This window comes from Acomys minous (assembly GCF_964271855.1).
Source record: "Acomys minous genome assembly, chromosome: 8".
NCBI classification, from domain to species: domain Eukaryota; kingdom Metazoa; phylum Chordata; class Mammalia; order Rodentia; family Muridae; genus Acomys; species Acomys minous.
Window position 1 is genome coordinate 122,200,760 of NC_140489.1, and position 22,465 is coordinate 122,223,224.

At 38.5% G+C, this 22,465-nt stretch overlaps 1 protein-coding gene across 38 annotated transcripts in view; it reads right to left on the reverse strand.

Moving 5' to 3' along the window:
• Window positions 1-588: 588 nt before the first annotated feature.
• NRXN1 (neurexin 1) overlaps window positions 589-22,465 on the reverse strand; it is a 1,076,640-nt gene continuing 1,054,763 nt past the window's right edge. For all 38 annotated transcript variants that reach the window (XM_084793840.1, XM_084793855.1, XM_084793827.1 and 35 more), the window contains one exon: window positions 589-4,020. In XM_084793840.1, the coding sequence (XP_084649966.1) occupies window positions 3,713-4,020 (308 nt within the window). In that variant the 3' untranslated portion in view covers window positions 589-3,712. The remainder of the gene's footprint in view (window positions 4,021-22,465) is intronic.

Here is a 22,465-nt window from a genome sequence, read left to right on the forward strand (position 1 = left end):
ATACAAAATAAAAAAAATAAACATAACTTTTGTATAGAAATTGTATGTGTATTTTGTGTCAGATTTGGTAAATTTTTTATTACTTTTCAAATAATAATCCTAACAAATGATTTTATGTTTTCTCAAAGTCTTAATTCCTGCAAAAGATGATGATATTATAGTAGTCATCTTTTGTGTGCATTTATTTGTACAAGAAACATTAGTTCATATAATTAGTATGTCTTTATTACTCTGACATTATCCTTAGTACAGATGAGAAGAGAGGAAATTAGGAAAATCACAGATAATGAGACATTCTGTAGTCAATTACAGGTGTATAAAGCTTCAGTTCCACTGCAACTTAGAGAGAGAGTGGATTTCTGACATCAGCACATGTTTGTATCCTTCTCTGCTGGTTCTGTTTACAGGAGATCTACATGGATGCCTACATCTTAAGTGTAAGAAGGCAAGGGTGCTTAGTGAGGAGTAAAGTGCTGGAAAGTACGCTTCATCATCCTTTACCTTGTCTGGGGGACAAGACAAGATTTCCTTTCAGATAGAGTACCAAAACGGTGTCGCATGCAATTATTAAAGTCAGTAAGCCACAGGTGTATTAAGAAATATTTTATTAACAAAACAGTAAATTCCACTTGCTTAGCATTTCCAATAATGGATAAATTGGCCTTGCAACAGAGAAACAAAACAAAACAAACCCTTTAGACACCCAGTCACTCGAAGCACTAGAAGGGTATGCGTAAAGTGGCTTTTCTTTGACTTCTTAGGGATGAACCACCTCACACGTTACTGTAGTCATCGTTTTTGTGTTTTTGTTTTTGTTTTTGATTTTTAAAGGCAACACATTACATGGATAAAAAAAGAAGCATACTCAATCAGAAAAGTTACAATCGAGAGATGTATCAGTTTATGCCAGGTAGTGTGAAGTCCCCTGTGAGTTGCAAGTGACACATGGACCCTGATATGTTTAGTATGAAGATACTTGGGTTTTATTCAAGTCTTTTTCCTTCAAAAATTCATAGTCCTCTCTTTTCCTTCTCCATTCAGGGAGAGGGGAGCCTGCTAGGTTTTGAGTAGGTCAATAAAATCAGATGTATTTTTACCAGCACTATCATTTTCTATCAGTGGGGGAATTTTGAAATTCATGCTGGGAAGAAACGCTGAAGTCAATTACAAATAGCAAGCCTCCCAGATAGACCACTGTAAAACACTGCAATTCAATTTGGTTTTCCATCATCTTTTAGAATCCTTCCAGATGAAACTAGTTTGATTAAATAGGTACAATGGAAAAGCAAAACACACACATATATATACATATATATATACATATATGTATATATTATGTTTAAGCTGTAAATTAGTGGTTTTATGTTCCTTTTTATTTCTCTGGCTTTCCCTGAGTAAGACTGAGTGAGAGGGGTAGGGGGAAAAGACTTGTGAGTTCTTTTAACCTGGCAAATTAAAAATATATGAAGACTTGAAACAGAAGTAATGGGTATTAAAATTTAATTTTATGCCTCTGTTTTCTGAGTGATGAAAAGCCTTTAAGACTTCTTATACAATTACTTGGCAGCTGTAGATCATTATGATTTGCTATGATATATATGCATTTCTAAGGTACTGTATATATATCTGAAATCCAGGCCACGTCTTGGCATATTTTTTATCAACTGAAGTATCACAAAAGGTGTTTTGTAATTTTTTTTTTTGCCTTGCTGATTAAAGCTGATTATAATGGTATCCTTCTCTTTCATGAAACCTAGCATCATTCTTTTAGAAGATGCTTGTGTCATGTGACCAATTTTTACAGAAGCATCACCCTGCAACCTCAGCATTATCTTCTCACAATGATAATTTATTGCTATGAACATCATTGAAACAATATGCAAACAAGTGTTGTATAATCTATACTTCGCTACTACACAAATGTTAAACTAAACTATGTTAGTGATATAGATGTAAAATTTAGTCAATAGTCAACAAATATAGAATGATTTTAATGGGTAGTAATACAGAATCAAAAATTACTGAGAATACTTTTTTTAGTTGAGAAAACGTTTACTTTCCATAAAACTTGATCACGCACATCATGTTCAGAGGATATATATTATTTTATGGGAAAAAATGTTTTCCTTTGAAGCAGCCAGAGTTCACCAACATTGTTTCTGTAACGTGCCTGTAGAGTGATGCATATTTATGCAGCAGTGTACGGTGATGTTCTAGTTCAATTTAAAAAAAAAAAGGGTTCCCTTTACTAGGACTAAGAATTTGAGGTCTCCTGGAATCAGGATCTCATGAAGCAAATCACCCATTTGTCATAATACCTTGGCACAACTGTCTTCCTACACGCTTTTCATTTGTCAGTATTTGTGTGTTTCAGTGTTCCATCATATCAGATGGCTGTGTGTATGTGTGGTGTGTGTGTGTGTGTGTGTGTATGTGTGTGTCTGTGTGTTGAACATATATAGAAATATGAGTAATTGGGGAAAGAAAGGATTATATGATACTTAGGTATATATTTCACTTTCTAATTCACACCTTTCATACGAATACTAAAACTTAATAATGCAACAGAATGAAGGCTATACATATAAGAAAAGAAGTAGCTGAGTCCTTTTATATACATTCATACATATCTTTCTTAGAATAAACACTACACTGTAATTTTTGTTTAAAAAAGTAAGCAATTGTGGCAATTTATAATGGTGGCAAAAAAAATCTGTCCGAAATAATTGTTGCTCCGATGTCATAAAACTCCCTATACTTAGCAACACTTATAACATTGAATTTACCAAAAATGGCTGAAGAGCAGAGATATATTTTGTATTTTCTATACAACAGGCTATAAAACGTCACTTGTCACAGTCCAGAAAGCACACAGAGATGGGTTTTATATAAACATATGTAATAACATAGTAAGCGTGCATGGAAATTTCCCAATGATTGCATCTATGCCCTCTCATTTTTGTTTTGAAATCTTAGTGTGAAAATGTGCCTTATATTTCACGTTGTTGAAAATAAGGCCTCCATACTATTTTTTTTTTTAATTCTCTCACAAACAGAAAGGGGCTTTTTGAATGCCTTCCTACACAAGTCTTCAAAAAAGCCAGCACTTTGTCTCATATGCAAGTTCCAACCCCTGCTCCCGTTGCAGCAGCTGGCCACCTCCTCATGAGCTGCAGATGGTCCCACAGACAGACGTTCTTCTCTGGCGTTCCAACCGACTGGCTCCTCGGGAAAGCGCTAGCACTTTGGCTGAATCCAGGATCATAGGTAGCTTCTTTGTGTGTGTTGTGTTATGTGTTGGTTTTGTGCTGTGCCTCGATGTAATACTCCTTTGCTTTATGAATGCGTGCGGTCCTCACCGTCTTTTAGAATGTTCCAGCAACATAAAGACAGGCAGAGTAAATGAAAACACTGCGGATGTTAGGGAATTATTGGCCCCTGTTTTTTTGTTTTGTTTTGTTTTGTTTTTTGTTTTTTTCTGTTCTAGTATTTTTCCTTCCTTTCTTCTCTCTTTCATCTTTTTAATTTACGTTTTTTGAGAAACAAGAGCATGAGATACTTGTTTGTTTTTTTAAAAAGAGTTTTCCCTCCTGATTGCATTCCCTGTTTTCTTTTGTATGTGCTTCATAAAAAGGAAAGTAAATAAGTTTATATTATGTCTCAGATAAAATGAAGACTATTTCTATACAAGTGTCTTTTTCGAATCTTGAGATCAGACGTAATACTCCTTATCCTTGTTTTTCTTGTTTTTGTTGGCGCTTTTCGCACTGCTGGGCTGTTTCTCCTTGACCACGGCCCCGTTGGACTGTGCTGAGTTACTGATGTAGTTTCGACTCTCATCCACGTGGTACGACCCTTCATCCCGGTTTCTGTATTTGTACATGGCATAGAGGAGGATGAGGATGCACAGAGCAGCAGCTGCGACAATGCCCACCACCATGCCCGTGGTGCTGCTGGACTCCCGGATCACCTCTGCGGAGCCAGGGTACGGTTCACGGCCTCCCACTCTGGTGGGGTTGGCTGTAGGAAACAGGATGAGAACAAAGTCATTATGAGTTTCCTGAAGTCCAGCAAACATGCTAAATTACCCATCTATTTCACAGCCTATTCCAAAGCTTCCACTCCTTCGAGGAAAGTGTGATATCACTAAATAAAGCATTCTTCCTCTGATGGCCACTACAACTAGTGACTCAAAGGGATACAGTTATTGCAATGTATCTTTCCATTCTTCTGAAAGAAGAATTTAGTTGAAACCACAGATCCAATGAGTACCTTCATATCAGATAAGACATCAAAAACTCAACATATAAGATAGAATCAAGCCGGGCGTGGTGTGCACGCCTTTAACCCCAGCACTTGAGAGGCAGAGGCAGGCAGATCGCTGTGAGTTCAAGGCCAGCCTGGTCTACAAAGTGAGTCCAGGACAGCCAAGGCTACACAGAGAAACCCTGTCTGGGAAAACAAAAACAAAATCAAAAACAAAAAACAACAACAAAAAAAATCAAGCCAGGCGTGGTGGCGCATGCCTTTAATCCCAGCACTCGGGAGGCAGAGGCAGGCATATCGCTGTGAGTTCGAGACCAGCCTGGTCTACAAAGTGAGTCCAGGATGGCCAAGGCTACACAGAGAAACCCTGTCTCGAAAAAAAAAAAAATAGAATCAAAATATCTGTACCCTGTCATATAGGAGAAAGTCATCCTAAAAATAAAATTGACGTGCCTTCTAAATACTTAGTGCTAACTGTAAACTGACCAGGACAGCTAAGCAAGGAACTTTGTTAGAATTCATTCCACTCTGTAATGCACACAATACCAAAAATTAAAATAAGCCAGACAGTTTCAATAGTCCCATTGTATGTTTCTTCAATTTAATTTTAATTATGTGTCTGTATCTGTGTGTGGGTAACCACACAGTGCTGGTGACAATAGCAACCAGGAGCATTGGATTCCACGGACCTGGAGTTGTGTAACACCTGACCAAAGAGCTAAGAAACAAACTCAGATTCTTTACAAAAACACAGAGCACAGAGCAACGTTCCAGCCCTCATTGCCTGCTTTATAAAATTATAAGATATAAATTTACATATGTGATTGTAAATGAGAACTCTTTTCCTTTATTGTTGAAGTACTTTATCTAATAAGTATACATTTATGTGTACATTGGCAGTGGGCTTGTGATCCTCTAGCTAAATCTATTAATTGTGTGTGGCGGTGCATGCCAGTAATAAATACCAGCACTTAGCAGCTTTGGAGAAGGATGTAAGGTTGAATCTTTCTCAGTTAAAAATATCTTCCAGGGCCTTGCACTTGCTAGGCAAGCGCTCTACCACTGAGCTAAATCCCCAACCCCTAAAAATACCTTCTATGTTGGTTTGGAGACAAAACTCAGAATGTAACTAATGGTAATAAAAGAGGCAATAATGCATCACTTGCCTGGTGAGTTAACTACAAAGTCCTTACCCAAATTTCTCTAAGTAGAGGCCAAGTCCTCCCTTGGGTACAAGGGATGGGTTTCAGGTATCTGGCGTCTTCTCCAAGGCCTAGGGAGACACTGGGATTGCCCACAGAACACAAAGAAAACCCCTGGGATGTAGTAGGTAAGGATGTGAGAACGTTCTGTTTTCTGACTTCAAAGAGCGGAAGCTAGGGAAACATGGGATATTAGTCCTTGACCCTGGACCATTTGCTCTATATTTTTTGTTTCCTTTCTTTGACTCACCATTGTTTATCTAATCTTACTCTCAGGGGAATATTCTTTTCTGTCGTAGTGGGTTAAGAAGGCTGTAAGTTTCAGAAATATGTACACTGCCTTTAAGCAATCTCAAGGTTCCATAAAAATATTGAATCCATGTAGATGCATGTTTCTACGAAGGTACATGTTAATTACTTGGAAACATGTACCAATGCATAAAACTCTATATCTGCTTTGAAAATCCACTTTAAAGGTGGTCAAGACTTCAAGATAAAGTCATATGCAGCTAAGTCTGGCAACCTGCATCCAATTCCCAGACCACATATGATAGAAGGAGAGAAATCGCTCTTGTAAGTTGTCCTCTGACCTCCATAAACTCACTGTCACATATGTGAGTGTTCAGGCATTCACACACACAAGTAAAACGTAGTAAAACTCAAACTAAGGCACCAGCCAAGGACAATACAGGCTGTAAACTTTGAACCCCTACCCAGATCTAGCCAATGGGCAGAACATTCTCCACAGTAGAGTGGAGAGTGGGATATGACTTTCTCACATACTCTGGTGCCTCACCTTTGACCATGTCCCCTGGAGGGGGAGACCTGGTGGCACTCAGAGGAAGGACAGCAGGTTACCAAGAAGAGACTTGATACCCTATGAACATATACAGGGGGGGTAATCCCCCTCAGGAACAGTCATAAGGGAGGGGAATAAGGGGGAAATGGGAGGGAAGGAAGAATGGGAGGATACAAGGGATGGGATAACCATTGAGATGTAACAAGAACAAATTAATAAAATAATATATATCTTGGGAAAAAAATTGAAAGAGGAAAATTCCATTTTAAAATATCACTGTTTCTTCCGAATAATTATAGGGTGCTTTTTTTTTTTTTTTTTTTTTTTTTTTTTTTGGCTGTTGTTTCTTTTCCTTCATCAATGTAGTTGCTTATAATGCTACGGGTCTTGGTCTAAAGCAACAAGGAGCTACATTCTGCATCTGTAGCACGCAGCAGGTGGAACCCTTCTGTGCCGATTATGTCACTGCCTGTTTTACAGAAGTACTTGTAATGCTGTCTAAGAAGCCTATGAGTTGTTTTTGTGGCCAAGGTGGAAAGGTGCAAAGACTATAATCCACAGTATTTGATTACAGGAAATTAATTTCCCCTCAAAAGCCTGCTGCAGTAACTCTGTCAGTACCAGACAAACCAAAGGCGGCACTTTCTCTTTAAATACATTCATCTTTGCCAAAGTGTGCCAATTAGCTCAGCTGCCTACTTTCCATAAATGACAACTTTCTGTGTTTGCCTTTGGCACAGTGTTCTTTTGTCACTGTGTTTCAAGAGCTGAAAAGGCAATTGTATTTAAATGTTACCTGAATCATTTTCTTCTGCACCTGACGAAGGAATATTCAATCACATTTTCACAATAACCTCAGTTTTTTAGAAGGAAATGAAGGGATAATGACCTAGAATCCTAACCATTAAGCTTATGATATTACAACTTTAAAGGCTTTAATGGAATTCAAGGTTTAGATTCACTATGCTAATAGTGCGTGTGTGTGTGTGTGTGTGTGTGTGTGTGTGTGTGTGTGTGTGTGTCTACCATTAGGAACTCATGTTAGATATTTTAATACTAGAATATTAACATCTCATTTTTCTCAAATCTATCTGTCATGGTTTTAAACAACTGCAATAGAGCCCCAAACAGATGTGTGCTACTCTAGAAGGAGCTCACAGAGCCAAGAGCAGACCTAGAACTCTGATCTATAAGCATTGGATAAGCGTATCCTATCTAAGAAATGTACTTTCCCATTCTCAACACCAACCAAAATACTTAAGTCACATGAGAGCTCAAAATGTCTCCACCTAACCCACTTTAAGAGGTTCTAAATATCATAATTTTAAAGTAACATATAAAACTCTCTCAAGAAAATTAAAATCAAAACCCAGTGAAGAAAATCTTCTCATATCGTCCTTTCACATTAAAATTTTAATAGGCACTAATATGAGCATCATTATAAATCTGATCAGACTATACAACTATTTCCATATCTACTTGATTAAACAATGTGTACTTCTATCTGGGCTCCAAATCTGAAGGCTAACAATATTCCTTAACTTTTGTTATTAGGTCATTAGGTTATTAATGTGTTGAGACACACTACATACTGTATATCTTCCAATAGATATACAATAACAGGCTACATAACTTTGATACATTTATGAATTAAAAATATGATCACTAATGCTATATTGTGATGCTCACTGGAAAAATCTCTTAGTACATTTTATATTAATTTTAATGTAGAAAATGAATGACAGTAAGGCTAAAGTGTCCACTTACATAATGTATTCTAGAAATACATAGAGTAGAACAAGGGCAGCCATATTTTAACCCCTTATGACAGAGAATAGAAGAAAAGGATTTAAATTAGAGAAATGTATAATTAATCTGTACTAATAAACACAAATACATTTCTAAAAGTTACAATGATCAGCAATGCACTCGGGAGCCTCTGTGAAAGCATTTTGGTGAACGGAATTTCTCTTTGATTCATTTCCTTTCCTTTGATCCCAGCACTTGGGAGGCAGAGGCAAGGTAATCTCTGGGAGTTTGGGAGACAGCCTTTTCTACAAAGCTAGCTCCAGGACAGGCAAGGCTGCCCAGAGAAACCCTGTCTTGAAATTTAATAATAATGAGGAAGAGGAGAATCATAATCATAATCATAGTAATAATATATAAAAAAGAACAAGAATAAAGGAGGAGAAATAACCTATGCAAACACGCTTTACGTCTAGAATGGTTAAAAGTAGACTCTGGAGCTGGGCGTGGTGGCGTTCACCTTTAATCCCAGCACTTGGGAGGCAGAGGCAGGCGGATCACTGAGTTTGAGGCCAGCCTGGTCTACAAAGCGAGTCTAGGACAGCCAAGGCAACACAGAGAAACCCTGTCTCGAAAAACCAAAAAAAAAAAAAAGTGGACTCTGATAGGAAGGTAAGTTAGCTTGTTAAAGCCAGTTCATCACACTGGGCTCTGCGGCACACAGGTGTGTGTAAGCGGTAAACGCAGTAGGATTTGTGGTGGTCACAAAAGGAGCCAAGAAACAGATGTAATGTGGTATGACCTGAAGTGGAAATGCATTTAACTTTAGTCTTTATATATATATATATATATTTTTTTTTTCCACTTCAAGGCTAAGTGACCACAAAGCGGGAAATGAGTAGGTGAGCCGCCCAAGAACTTAACCACTTATGCTTGACTCATAAAATTAAGAATTCATTACCTATACAATGTATGAAAACACGGTCACAATACTAACATATTATTCCATTGCCCAGTTTTCCCCCAAGAACTTGCGATTGTCTCTACTCTGTAGAAAGCCATGTAGCATTATGTCATTATTTCGCAGAGTCAGCTGGAATTGAATGCAAAATGCATTGTCTATGTTATGAGCAAAGAGTGTGTCTATTTTGATAGTAATAAGAAGGCACTGGAGTTTGGCTGGGAATGTAATCTAAATGATTCTGTGGCTGTAGATGGCACTGACAAGAACAGCGAGCCTTTTACCAGGGTCCTGACCTCACAGTCAGTTCTTTTCTTTCATATTCAGTCAAAGCTGGGAAAAGGAAACTTCTGTACTGACTGTTCCTAAAATGACGAAGAAAAGGTGGCTTTTAATTAATTCTCATCCATTCCTACATCTTTTATTTTCTCCTTCCTTCCTTCTCATTCCTTCTCTCACTCTCCTCCTCACCCTCTTCTCTCTCTCTCTCTCTCTCTCTCTCTCTCTCTCTCTCTCTCTCTCTCTCTCTCTCTCTCTCTCTCTTGTCCCAACTTAGGACTATATCTGGAAATGTTTGACACAGTCTGTTTTGGTCCAGCAGATTGAGGAAGACCCATACCTTCCACAGTCTATTTGATGCTGTGGCACCTTAGATGGTCATATGCCTTCCAGTATGAGGGCAGCTAAGGGATTTCCCCATCATTCTTGTCAGAGGATGAGTCGGTGTAGCAGTAGAAAATCCAAAAGATTCATTCCAACATTTTGCTATGCCAAAATAATATCTGTGCTTGCCAGTTAAAAGTTTTCAAGTCATATTTTTGAAATTTTAATGTATATTTATGTTTACTGTCTTTGTGTCTTTCTTGGTGTGTCTTTTGTACCCTTCTCTTCCAGCTCCTGACTTGTCCTATTGGATGCCCTTGTAACAATGTGTCTAGTGTGTCCCTCCCCATGGGGAAAAGGAAGCTGTTAAGATCAGTGTAGTGAGGAGCCCTGCTTCTTGTGGTTCTTGTTTTATTAAGCAATGTGCTAGGCAAATGGCAGAAATATTGCCAAACTGCTAAGTTCAAAGCACAACATAACATCTCTGTTGTCTAAAATGTTTAAAAATGAATCTTTCACCAGAATGTTCTGTGTGTTTTATATTTACTTTTTAACGTTTTATTTTCTAAATTTATTTACAGGTTAAAATGATATGTTTTACCAAAACAAATGATATTGACTTGCTTACTTAAAATATTCTATCCTTGTATGGTGAGTCACACTTTGAATCCCTGCATTATGGAGTCAGAGGCCAGTAGATCTCTATGAATTTGTATCCAGCCTGAACGACATTGCAAGTGGCAGGCCATCAAGAGCCAGAAAGTAAATACAAACAAAAGATGAAACAAAACACTACAGAACATTCATATGTAGATGGAAATATAAATCAACATGAAAGGTGCATGGGGGAGACCTGGTGGCACTCAGAGGAAGGACAGCAGGTTACCAAGAAGAGACTTGATACCCTATGAGCATATACAGGAGGAAGTAATCCCCCTCAGGAACAGTCATAGGGGAGGGGAATAAAAGGAAAAGAGGAGGGAGGGAAGAATGGGAGGATATAAGGGATGTGATAACCATTGAGATGTAACAAGAATAAATTAATAAAGGAAAAAAATTAAAAAAATAAAAAAAATTTAAAAAGGCATGGAGCTTTATAAGAGCCTGTGTATTCCACACGCATGTTTGTGCCTAGTTACATTTTAGAATATGGTAATTGAAAGTATACATTCATAATTGCATTGCAAGATTATTCTGTTCTTAACTAAGCAATTTAAAAGGCAAATTTTTGAAAAGTAAGTGAATTTTTCCATTTTTCCACAACTGTTAGGCTACAATGGGAAACATTTGGCCTCTCTCTCTCTCTCTCTCTCTCTCTCTCTCTCTCTCTCTCTCTCTCTTCCATGTTTTTTTGTCTTTGAAGCACAGCCTCAAGTTTCTCAATCTTGCCTCAAACTCTGTAGTTGTAGGCCAAGGTTAACACTGAATTTCTGGTCCTTCTGCCTGCACCTCTTCCAGTCTTAGATAATTCATGTGCAGATCACATTTGATCTATGAAGTGCTCATTAACCCAGGCCTTCCTACATGCTAAACCATCCCTCAATGAACAGAGTCACATTTTAGCCCCTAAATATTGTTATTGAAAAATAACACTCTCCACAGTAGAGTGGAGAGTGGGATATTACTTTCTCACATACTCTGGTGCCTCACATTTGACCATGTCCCCTGGAGGGGGAGACCTGGTGGCACTCAGAGGAAGGACAGCAGGTTACCAAGAAGAGACTTGATACCCTATGAACATATACAGGGGGAGGTAATCCCCCTCAGGAACAGTCATAGGGGAGGGGAATAAGGGGAAAATGGGAGGGAGGGAAGAATGGGAGGATACAAGGGATGGGATAACCATTGAGATGTAACAAGAATAAATTTAAAAAAATAAATAAAAAGAAAAATAAAAGGGTGTGTTGTGTCAGGTGGGTTGGGGTGTGCTCAGAGCTTAGGCTTGCATACTGCTCTTAAACAAGTGTTCAGTTCCTAACACCCATGATAGATGTGTTACAACTGCCTGTAACTCCAGTTCCTGAGGTCTTAACACCCTCTTCTGGTCTCTATGGATATTTCACTCACTTGCCTGTGTACACACAATTTACAAAATATATGTTAAAAAATAATAGAGCTGGAAAGAGAAGCTTCTTCAATGAGGGGCGAACCCTGTACTAATTTATCATGTGAAGATTAGTATTTAGAAGGCAGTTTAGTACTTTACGACCATATATATGTATAAAATCTGAAAGAATAAATAAAAAACAAAGTGAAACTAGACAGCCTAAAAGGTTCCATCGTAGCTTATAAGCCATGCTTCTGTAAGGACATGGATTTGTTCACAATAGCAGTAGAATCAAATGAAACACATACACAAAAAAACCTCCCGATCTTTATTTAAAAATTTTAAATGCAGAAGAGAAATGGTATTTAAGGTCACAATCCATAAGACCTATACTGAGGCTTTGTTTGGTAGTGGACAGGGGCACTTTATATCTCCAATAACGAGTTTGCTAAGGCAGTGACATGTCATCACCTGCTCTTTTTATCACTCAGACTGCATTTTATGAAACCGTTTTATACACTTGAATGAGCAGTTCCTCCACTGTAATCCCATTATATTTATGCTATTCCCCAAATTCTCTTTCAGGCAAAGATTGTGGTTTCCAGGCAGCTTTCCAGGCTGGCTTTATTTCCTCAATATACATGCCTAGTGTGTAGCCTCATCATAAGCATGACCTTGTCATACCAAGGATGAAGCATGGGGCATCTATTGACACTGGTGACAACGGAAATCCAGCACCTGAAAGGTAACTCTGAGAACTGCCAGTACTAAGAAATAATAGAGAGCCAAATATACCAATGATAAAAGCATTGGGATGTCAGCTATATATTTCAGAAGTAGAAGTGCATATATAGGACCACAGAGCCCCAGACTATTCTACATATATCATCTGCTAACTAGCCTTATTGGCTGGGCACCTTATCTTACAATAATACTTAAAAAAAAACGGTTGGAAAGATGTATAGACTGGATTTTTTGTAAAGTATCTTGTAGTACTCTCTGGTTTTGTCATAGATCTAACTTAAAGTAATTACATTCAGATTTCTATCTCTGCCCCATTTAGGAAAATCATCTCTCTAGAATAAATTCACTGGAATGGATCTCCATACTGTGCTTTAGATATGGATGTTATTATAATTTGATACAAGCCTTGAAAATGGTTTTAGGTTTATGGGGAAGATTTGACTTTTCCCATACCCAGTTTCATTAGTACTGTGAAAAGAAAATTGGAACTGTAGGCTCCTGGGGTGTTTGCCAATTGAGATTAGTACAATTTTTTTCTCTCTTATATCTAACAACAACAGTAAAGGCTATTATTTTTCTCATTTTTATCCTTTGCTATAGCATAAGCCAAAATAAGTTATTATGATGTGATCACTCGGAAGAAGGCATGCTTGGACACCACATTTGCAGGAGCAAAGACACACGGCATGTTTAATTTCAACCTATGCTGTCATTTCCTAAGAAATTATAGCTGTTCTTCGTTTCAAATCCCTCTTGTTTGTCTGTCTGATGGGTGAACAGGAGGGAAGAGGATGCTGGATGATGTTCATGTTCCTCAGTTACTTGGAGACTAAGTAAGAATGAGGGACAAACACAATGCTACAATCAGATTAGCTATGGTATATCTCTTCTTGTCCTCTGCTGCTTTCCAAACTGGCAAAGCCTGTGCTTAAAGGAAGGTCCAGGGGACATCATTCTGATAATAATAGGATTATTACCTTTTCTTGAACACCAGGTTTATATGAATGAAGATGCTAGACACAGAGCTCATGGCTTGCCATTAGAGCAGTCTCAGCAAATGTCGGGTGCTGCCTCAGTTGGCTTCTTGTGAGAGAAGGCTAGTGAGAGTCTATAACCCTTATGGCTTTTCTTACATTTAGTAATGAATATGCACAAAACACACCTTTTCTGTCTTATCTAGGGGAAGTCATATGGTCAATGTGTTTACAGACTACTGTATTTATAAAGTATATGTCCACAGTGTCACCGTCTGCAACTCTTAAAGAATCTTCAGGTGGCAATTAATGCCATTTAGGCCTTCAAAAACTCTTTAAAGTATCATGGTGTGTGCTAAAGTGAAAACGGATTTAGTTTCTATTGGTCCCAGGTACCTACTCAACTTTGTCATTTATTTATTGAGACAGGTACAGCCATAGCACTGTGGCTATTACTAAGTCCTCAAATGTAAACAAAAGTTCTACTTCGCTGTTGCTGATAGGCTCATTTTTTCCCTTTCTTTATAAGTAGTACTTATTCATCTTTGATGAATTTTTTTCTCCATGAATTTTCCTTCCTTTTCTTTGCATAGCTATATAGTTATATAGAAACTTATAGTTATATAGATTCCTATATAACTATATACATACAGGTTATATACTATATAACTGTATACTCACAGCTTCCAGGAACAAGTTTAGACAACAGGTAGCCAAGGACACTTGATGTATTCCCCTCACGGACCATGATATATAGCAAAGCAAGTAGATACACAACAAAAGACTTAAGTCATACATAACATAAAAGCTGGGAGAATTGTTGTGAAAGAAAACTCTAGGTCATATACAGAATGGGACAGAGGTTCATGAGTCATAAAAAAAGTAATACATTCTTTAATTTCAGAATTTAGAAAGCCTGCAGGAAAATCTCTGTTTTTGCACAGCAAATTCCAGATCAGTCATAGAGAGACCCTATCTAAAATGAAAAATGAGACAACACAAAACAAACAAACAACAACAAAAAAAAAAAACAAGCCAGCAAACAAAAACAAAACAAAAGGCCAGAGGCATCTACTAATAAGGAGCAGTACTCGGGCCAGAGAGACTGCTCATTGCTGAGCCCTGGAGCATGCACTGGTCTCGCAGCTCACAACTGCCCCCAACTCCAGCTCCAGAGGACTCTGCTGCCTTCCAGCATCTGTAGGCTGTACTCTTGTGCTATCACCCTACCCCCTCACAGACACACAAATATGCATAATTGAATATATGATTTTGAAGTAGCAACAATGCACGTAGAATAATATGGAGGAAAGAAGGATTTTGCTCTTTACACAGTGAACTGGCTCCAAGTGGCTGCAGAACAGTGAGTTTGGGAAAGTGAGAAGTTGCTTGAATGTGGACATAAAGCTTATCATAGTGGAAGGAGCTGAAAGTGAAACGATCAGTACGTTGGGCATCACTAACAAGGTAAAACTACAAGTGAAAGAAAAGAGAGAAATTATTTCTAGCACCTATGACAAAACAAGAGTAAATACCTCTAAAATACAAAGGACTATGCACCAGTTGATGAAAAACAAGCAAACCATTAGAAGAATACCAAGAGTGTGCATGGGTAGTGGGGGGGGGCGGGGGGGCTCGGAAGAGGTCAATGGTGCTCACAATGACTTTTCCAAGAATTGGGATGTAATCCAGGAACACTTATAAACTTTAAAATAAATAAATGGGCTCCAGCATGTATCACTTGGTGTAGTGCAGACTTTCCAGGATGAAGAAATTTGACTGAAGTGTTCCATTTCTATTAGATTTCACTCTTTCAGACTAGATGATATTTTCTTCGATGGTCATTTCCTGCTTCTCCATTTCTTAGCAGTTTCTCTACCTTTTAACTTAGACTGAAGATTGAACATTCCTGCTGAAAAGAATGCACGTTTCTAATGGGTTATGGGAAGGGATTATTGCAAGTTGGTCAATGTTTAGGAATGAAGTAGGGTGAATGTGACCATTAAGCAAGTATGAATGATTTTTCATTTCTGCGTTTTGAGGGAGGGAATTAAACAAGTGGACAAAGAACTGGCACTAATATTATAGATTTCCATATTCTTCTGAGAGAATCTCACCATGAGCATGTGTGTGTTTGTGTGTGTCAGTGTATGTGTTTGTGTATGTGCATGTGTGCCTATGTATGCATGTATGTAACATGGAGGCTCCACCTCACCTGGAACTCACTAAATAGTTTGGAATTCCCTGGAAGTCACGATCTTTTTGCCTCAACCTCTTGATTACTGGGATTACAAACCCTGGACGCTTTGGAATATGATGTAAGGGCTTGCAGGATAGTTCAGTGGACAATGTGCTTAGCATGCAAGCCTGATGGTCCAACTTTAATCCCTAGAAACCATGAACCCATGGACAGGGAAAGAAAGAACCAAGTACACAAAGATGTCCTTTGACCTCCATATGTGAGCTGTGGTGTGCACATGTCAACACATGCACTATACACACATATGCACACAAACTCACTAATAGTAAATGAAGCTTTTTAGCATGGTATATTTTTGCCTCTATTTATCCAACACCTCTACTTCCCTTACTACCTAACAGGAAGGAGGAAAATTGGAAGAAAGAATTAGGATCAATATTCACTAATGCAAACATCATACTGTTTTTTCTATACTTCCTAACAGTACACTGTTGAATTTTTGTGTCTGAAGGCATTCACTTATTCAAAGTTAGGCAAAATAGCAGTGCTCATTTAATCACTTGGCCTCCACCTTTACTGCCACAGCATGTGACATCTAGAACACTATGAATAAACGGTTGACACACACCATGCATCCTGTTTCTCCATCCTGCAGAGCAGTTCTAGGAGTCTTAAGCATCCTTCTCAGACCTGTCTCAGCTGGGATGCAGGTGCTAAGCAGGCCCTCATCTTAAGTTTAAGTTTAAGAAAACTAAACTTCCTTAACGATCAAAGAGAAGAGAAGCCACACAAGTGGCAGCTAAGCACACCAGCTAAGAATCCTGGAGTGTTTAAATATGACTTCCATCAAAATGGATTACATTTCAAAAGTAAAAAATAAGAGGATTTATGTAATAAGACATAGATAATACTCTTTATTATTGATTTCTTCTTTGCTTCTTCATAGCAAAACAGTTTCTCTTCCTACAACACCCAGAAATCCAAGGGCTAAGAAATCATCATATATCTTCTACAAACACCCAGGCCTGGGTCCAGGAATGTGCTAAGAACCTGGTTATATGAGAAAGTAATATCACACTCTCCACTCTACTGCGGAGAGTGCTCATTACTTTCTCACATACTCTGGTGCCTCACCTTTGACCATGTCCCCTGGAGGGGGAGACCTGGTGGCACTCAGAGGAAGGATAGCAGGTTACCAAGAAGAGACTTGATACCCTATGAGCATATACAGGGGGAGGTAATCCCCCTCAGGAACTGTCATAGGGGAGGGGAATAAAGGGAAAATGGGAGGGAGGGAAGAATGGGAGGATACAAGGGATGGGATAACCATTGAGATGTAACAAGAGCAAATTAATAAAGGAGGGGAAAAAAAAAGAACCTGGTTATAGGTAGATGGAGGACACCATGAGTACGTCTGGTGCACGAGACGTTATGGATGGCAGCACTCCCACATGGCTATGTGCGTATTGTGCACTTCTCTCAGCTCCCTGACAGAAGTGCACAGCTAACTTTTGGTTTTACACGATTTTTATAAGTAAAGGCAGAATTTTGGAAAAAGCCCATGGGCTGTTTCCCCAAACCTCAGATGTACTTTACATAAATATACAATATTAGCAAAAGCCTCTTAACTTCCTCCCAAATAGCATCTATAGTAGATATTTCTAATACAGTGTAATCCTCATCTGATGCTCAATGCAGCTCCAATCATGCCCGATTCAGTGTAAAACCTGAATTTATTTTCTTATTTTACCAAGTAAACAACTGTTGCCTTCCCTAGTTATTGCTAACAAGGCCCTCTGCTGTGTTCTATGTACGTATTATCGGATTTATTCCCCACCTGCCAGAGCTCTGCAGCTATGGGTATTAAATGAAAGGAAACAGTCTCAAATAGCTTAGGTAATTTAGGCTTCCTGAGCCTAAAGCCTGTGACTACTGCACTTTCTCCTGTTTAATGCATCTACACTCATGATTGCAGAGTAATCTGTTGTGATTTTGCACTTGAGCAGTGTGTTACACACAGAGGCATAGAGCCACTGGAACCTGCCCTAAGCAGCTGTGCAGTTCTGTCTATCCTGGGCATATTCCTCTTCACCGCTTACGATGCACCTGTCTTTTGCTGCTGGTCTTTGCCATAACCCTCGAATCATCCATATGCAACACTGAGTGAGTGAGATAAGACTGGATTAAAAATTAATTTCTAGTCTCGAACCACTACCTAACTTGCTGAAGCAGTGGTGGGCAACTTGTTACCTTTGACCAACACTTCCTCCTCTGACGATGACGGTAACACTTGAATTCTACCCCACCAGGAGTCACTAGGTGGTTGAGAGCAGGCAGAACCATAAGTGATCAACTGCTCGGAAACGATCAAAGATCTTTAAAAAGGCACGATGACCTGATGATTTTATGCACGCCTATGTTACAAAAGGTGCTGACTCGTCAGCTGTCTCGGAAGTGAGACATTTGTAGTCTATACCATCCTCCACAGTTAAGTTGGCTGTCATGATGATGGCAAGAGACGTTTTCCCTGTGGAGGCAATCATGTTTGAGACCTTCCTTCCTTGAGCGGAGGCCCTGTGAAGCCACTTGTCATAAACGGCTGTCTATACCATGTCATGTTGTCCTCTATATTGTATTGTGCCTGTAACTGTGGCAACTATGTGTGGAGTGTGATTCTGCTTAACTGAGAAGCTCCCTGTTTTTAATGGATCTCTCTGGCTGCTATTGTTGGAGTGAAGTACATTTCTCCATCTTTCAAGTTTTCATTATGATGGTTTAAGTTTTTTGGTGCCCTGAAAGCAGCCATTTCAGACTGTTCTTCGGTAATAGCTGCTGTGTTTAATGATTTTAAAAGTAAGAACTCTTTTGATTGGGGCTTAGAGTTTCTTTTAAAAATGTTCTCCTCTCTTTCCTCTCCTTATCTGAAGGCCCATAATGTGGTGTAGGTGAAATCAAGGGAAGAGTTTCTGTTGGGACTGCATTCTGAGTCTGAGGTCTATCACTTCTTGCCTGCGGGGGGGGGGGGGGGGTCTGCATAACATCTTTCTGAGCCTCTTGCTTTCTGGGTACTAGGGTAGAGTTCAGGGCTCCTGACTTAATACTAGGTGTGTTCACCTTAGGGGAGCATCTTTATACATTCCAGGCATGGAACTACTCTTGGCTCATTTTTCTTTTATTGTAAAATGATTATATTCTTTCGTTTAAAGTGTAATAGCCAAGGTGAAAGGTTAGATATTAGATTACGGCCCCTCTCCTCAAGCTTATCAGAGCTATCCTTGGAAAATACGGCAACAAGCTACCTGTCACAATTGCAGTGGTTGGATAATGTGTGGGTAGGGATGACCAGTAAGTCATGCTACAAAGAGCATCTTTGAGTGTCTTAGGAAATAGAACAAGCAGGATAGATTATCATTCTTTATCTTAAAAGCTTTGTGTGGCAAGGCCTAGGTTTTTTCTTTCTCAAATAATAATAACTAGCAATATACGTCCTTTTCACATCGCAGTGGAACAAGCACATGAAGCTGAAGTGCAGAGCTTGACTTACTGAGCTGTAGATGTTAAATTGCCAACTACTAATGTCTCCTTTAGGCTGGGGAAGTAGATTTATTTCCATTGATTATGTGATTTACTTCTTAGTTGCTTTTCTTTCTTATTTGCTCTTTGCTTATTTACTCCTGATTTTGCTAGTACTATAACAGCTATTTTCTATTAAAGGTTACATGTAGCAGACGATACAGAATACTTCACAGTCACACTCTTATTACTATCAACATAATGACAGTGTCACATTGAATATTATCCAATGAATTTTGTAGATGCTAGAAGTCAGGTGCACAAGTTCAGTGATCTGCTTTTGACTGTACATCAGGAGGATGAACCTGGATTTGAACTCATATACCCAGATTCACTCACTGAAACAAAAGCTTTTAGCATTTCCAGGTATAGCCAGTTCATACTTGTCATTCTTCTTTTAAAAAGTCTGTTTATGTGTTATTTGTTTTGATTGCTTACTGGTTTCTTTAGTGCATCATTTTTTTTTAACAAGGACAACTTATTAAAGCTTTTCTTGTTTTGTTACCACTATCAGGCTTATATCACTGTGTGACTAAGTGAGGATCTAATAATGATGACAGTGACCTCTTTAATATGTAGTGTGTGGAGATGAGACCTGTGAGGTTGGCGCCAACTGTAGCATTTGCTGCTCCAAGGAGCATATGAGCTGATGACAAGAAGGCATATTGGCTCTTCACGGAGGCAGCATACCCTGTGGAGTGGAATCCAGATATGCCAGCTTACCCTTCAAAGCAGCTGAGGAGATAGAATTAGTAAGGTACCAAGAAAACTCCACAGGAAACCAAGTTTGTTATCAAAATACAGCTTTGGCACACATTACAATAGAACACAGTTTCATTCTTCCATGGCTTTAGAGTATCGTAAGAGACAGACTTATACCACATTTTTCTGAATATATTGTATGTCTCTTTTCATGGTTGGTGAGCTTTTAGAGTGTGGGATGCATGACACTGTCTCCTTCCAAAGCACAACAGGATATGTGCTATACTTTAGGAAGATTGTGTGGTAATTTAGCATTTTCTAATAAAGTTGTGATATAAAACAAGCCATCGATGCTTTCATGTTGTACATGTACACCGGCTGCTTAAAAATGCATTCTGTGGTCATTGGTGAACAAGTATTTTTATTTAGTGTTGCAAATCATGGTATTAGCATATATATGTATATGTAATATTTTCAAGTTTAACCAAATTTGGCAAATATATGCTAATTATACAAGTATCCAATCATGTGTTATTTGACACTTTTTTTTTTTGGTCCTCTGACAATGTCTCATGTGACTGCCATTAGCTTGAAATTGCTGTGCAGTTAAGATTGACCTCAACTGTCTGACTGCCTCCTGAGTACAAGACTCAGAGATGTACACTCTCTCTTCCAGGAAGCTTGCCTGCCGTGGGCTTTAATTTTGAACTCTAATAAAATTATCCATGAGTTTTCTTCAATGGGCTGGTTCTTCTATGAGCAAGACTAAGAACCTGAGAGGGGAGTCTAATTTCTCTGGTAATGTCTACCATGGGTACTGACATAATTTTGGTGAAGGCAAACCTGGGCAATTTAACTTGCCTTGACTCAACACCAGACAGGATTTCTCCTGACCTGTGGTTTTTAACATTTCTTTCTATAGGACACTTGTGATTCTAAATGATTTGTCTGGTGTTTGATACGTAAATATTTTTAAAAGCCTACAGTTTTAAAAACCCCAGTCGATTTTAGTGAAGGGCCTTGGACCCCATCTCCTTGTAATATAAACATCAAGGAGGCGATGCCCTCATTCTCTACTTTCTCCTGGCAAGGCAGGGGTGGCAGGCAGCTCCACACTTTAGGGAAACGTCCTTTGGCTGAAACGATTGACCCAAAACAATCATCCCAACAACTTTTCCAACTGTTGTCTTAAAAACTCTGCCTCCTTGCTTTCCACCTCCATAAACTCTGCCCTCAGGAAGAATTCCAACACCACCTCTCTCATTATAATAATTTGGAATACATTTTCCTTGTAGTTTAACTTCCTTTAATGTAAAATTTCATCCCTACATACCAGTTTAGAAAAGATTGATGAGGTGGGGATTATATCTCAGAGGTAATAGCTAAAGGTAAGAGAAATGCTGCAGTGTGGTCCCAGTGCAAGGAAGGAAGAAACAGAAGGGGCAAGAAAGCAGGAAGGAGGGAGGAAGGGAAAGAAGGAAGGAGGGAAGGAGGCTGATACATGTGCCTGTCTCCTATTGTGGCCATATTCCATTTACTTTTGTGCTAGTATCCTACAGAATTAAATTTATGTATAATAAAAACAAAAAGTCAACCAAACAAAACACAGCTGCAGGCCAGCATGTTGCATGCTGATAGCACATTCACCAATGTCAGACTAGAGCCACCCATTCTGCACAATGCCCACCTGCTCCTCATGCTGACTGGGCCATGGGATTCTGGAGACACTCTAATGTTCCTGAAAATGCAACATTTATTATGCTATTTTTCTGGCTGTAGCTCAAAGTCCTTCATTTTAAAAGCAACGTGTTGGCTATTATTGCCTAATTAGACTCACTTTTGAATAATTACATAATAAATAACCCAAATTTAAATGAAGAACAAAATTATCTTCTAATCAGTCTCAAAAATATGGTCTAATAAATGATATTTTCCTTAAAATGACTGAGATTACTTATTTAATGGAAAATGCAGCTTTTTAATATACATATTTTTATTCCTACTGGTTAATGGGATCAGTTCAATAGAAATCCTTTGATCTTTTCTCAAAATAGCATACTGTAAAACCAATCAAAATTGTATAGTAATTGTAGCAAATTTTCCCTAATGAATAGTAATACATGTGAAGGACCTTCTGCCATGAAATTTAAATTTATTCCAGGAAATTATTTAAATGAACATTGTAAATGCGAATTCTGTATTTGTGAGGTTCCTAAATTTTATAAGAAAAAAACTGTATTTCAAAAAACCAAAAGTCCACTTTCTCTCAATTAGAATGGTCAGAGAACAGGTTTTTGTCATTAACAATCTCTCTAAATCTCCCCAGCTTTGAAAACGGCTTATAGTTTTGTTAAAGTGAGAAACAGAATAATGTTAGTAAAGACTAAAAGCCGTGATGAGCATAGGATCAGTCTTTATAATCCGAAGGATGCTTGTTACGTATAAATATCTACACTCATACATCTGAGGCCTGTTCCATGCATGAAATGTAATTGACATCCAATCAAAGATTGTTTAGAGTGGTTGGACTGATGGCTCATCTCCACAATAAAAGCTCACACACACACACACACACACACACACATACATAGAGAGAGAGACAGAGACAGAGACAGAGGGACACAGAGACACAGAGAGAAAGAAAGAGA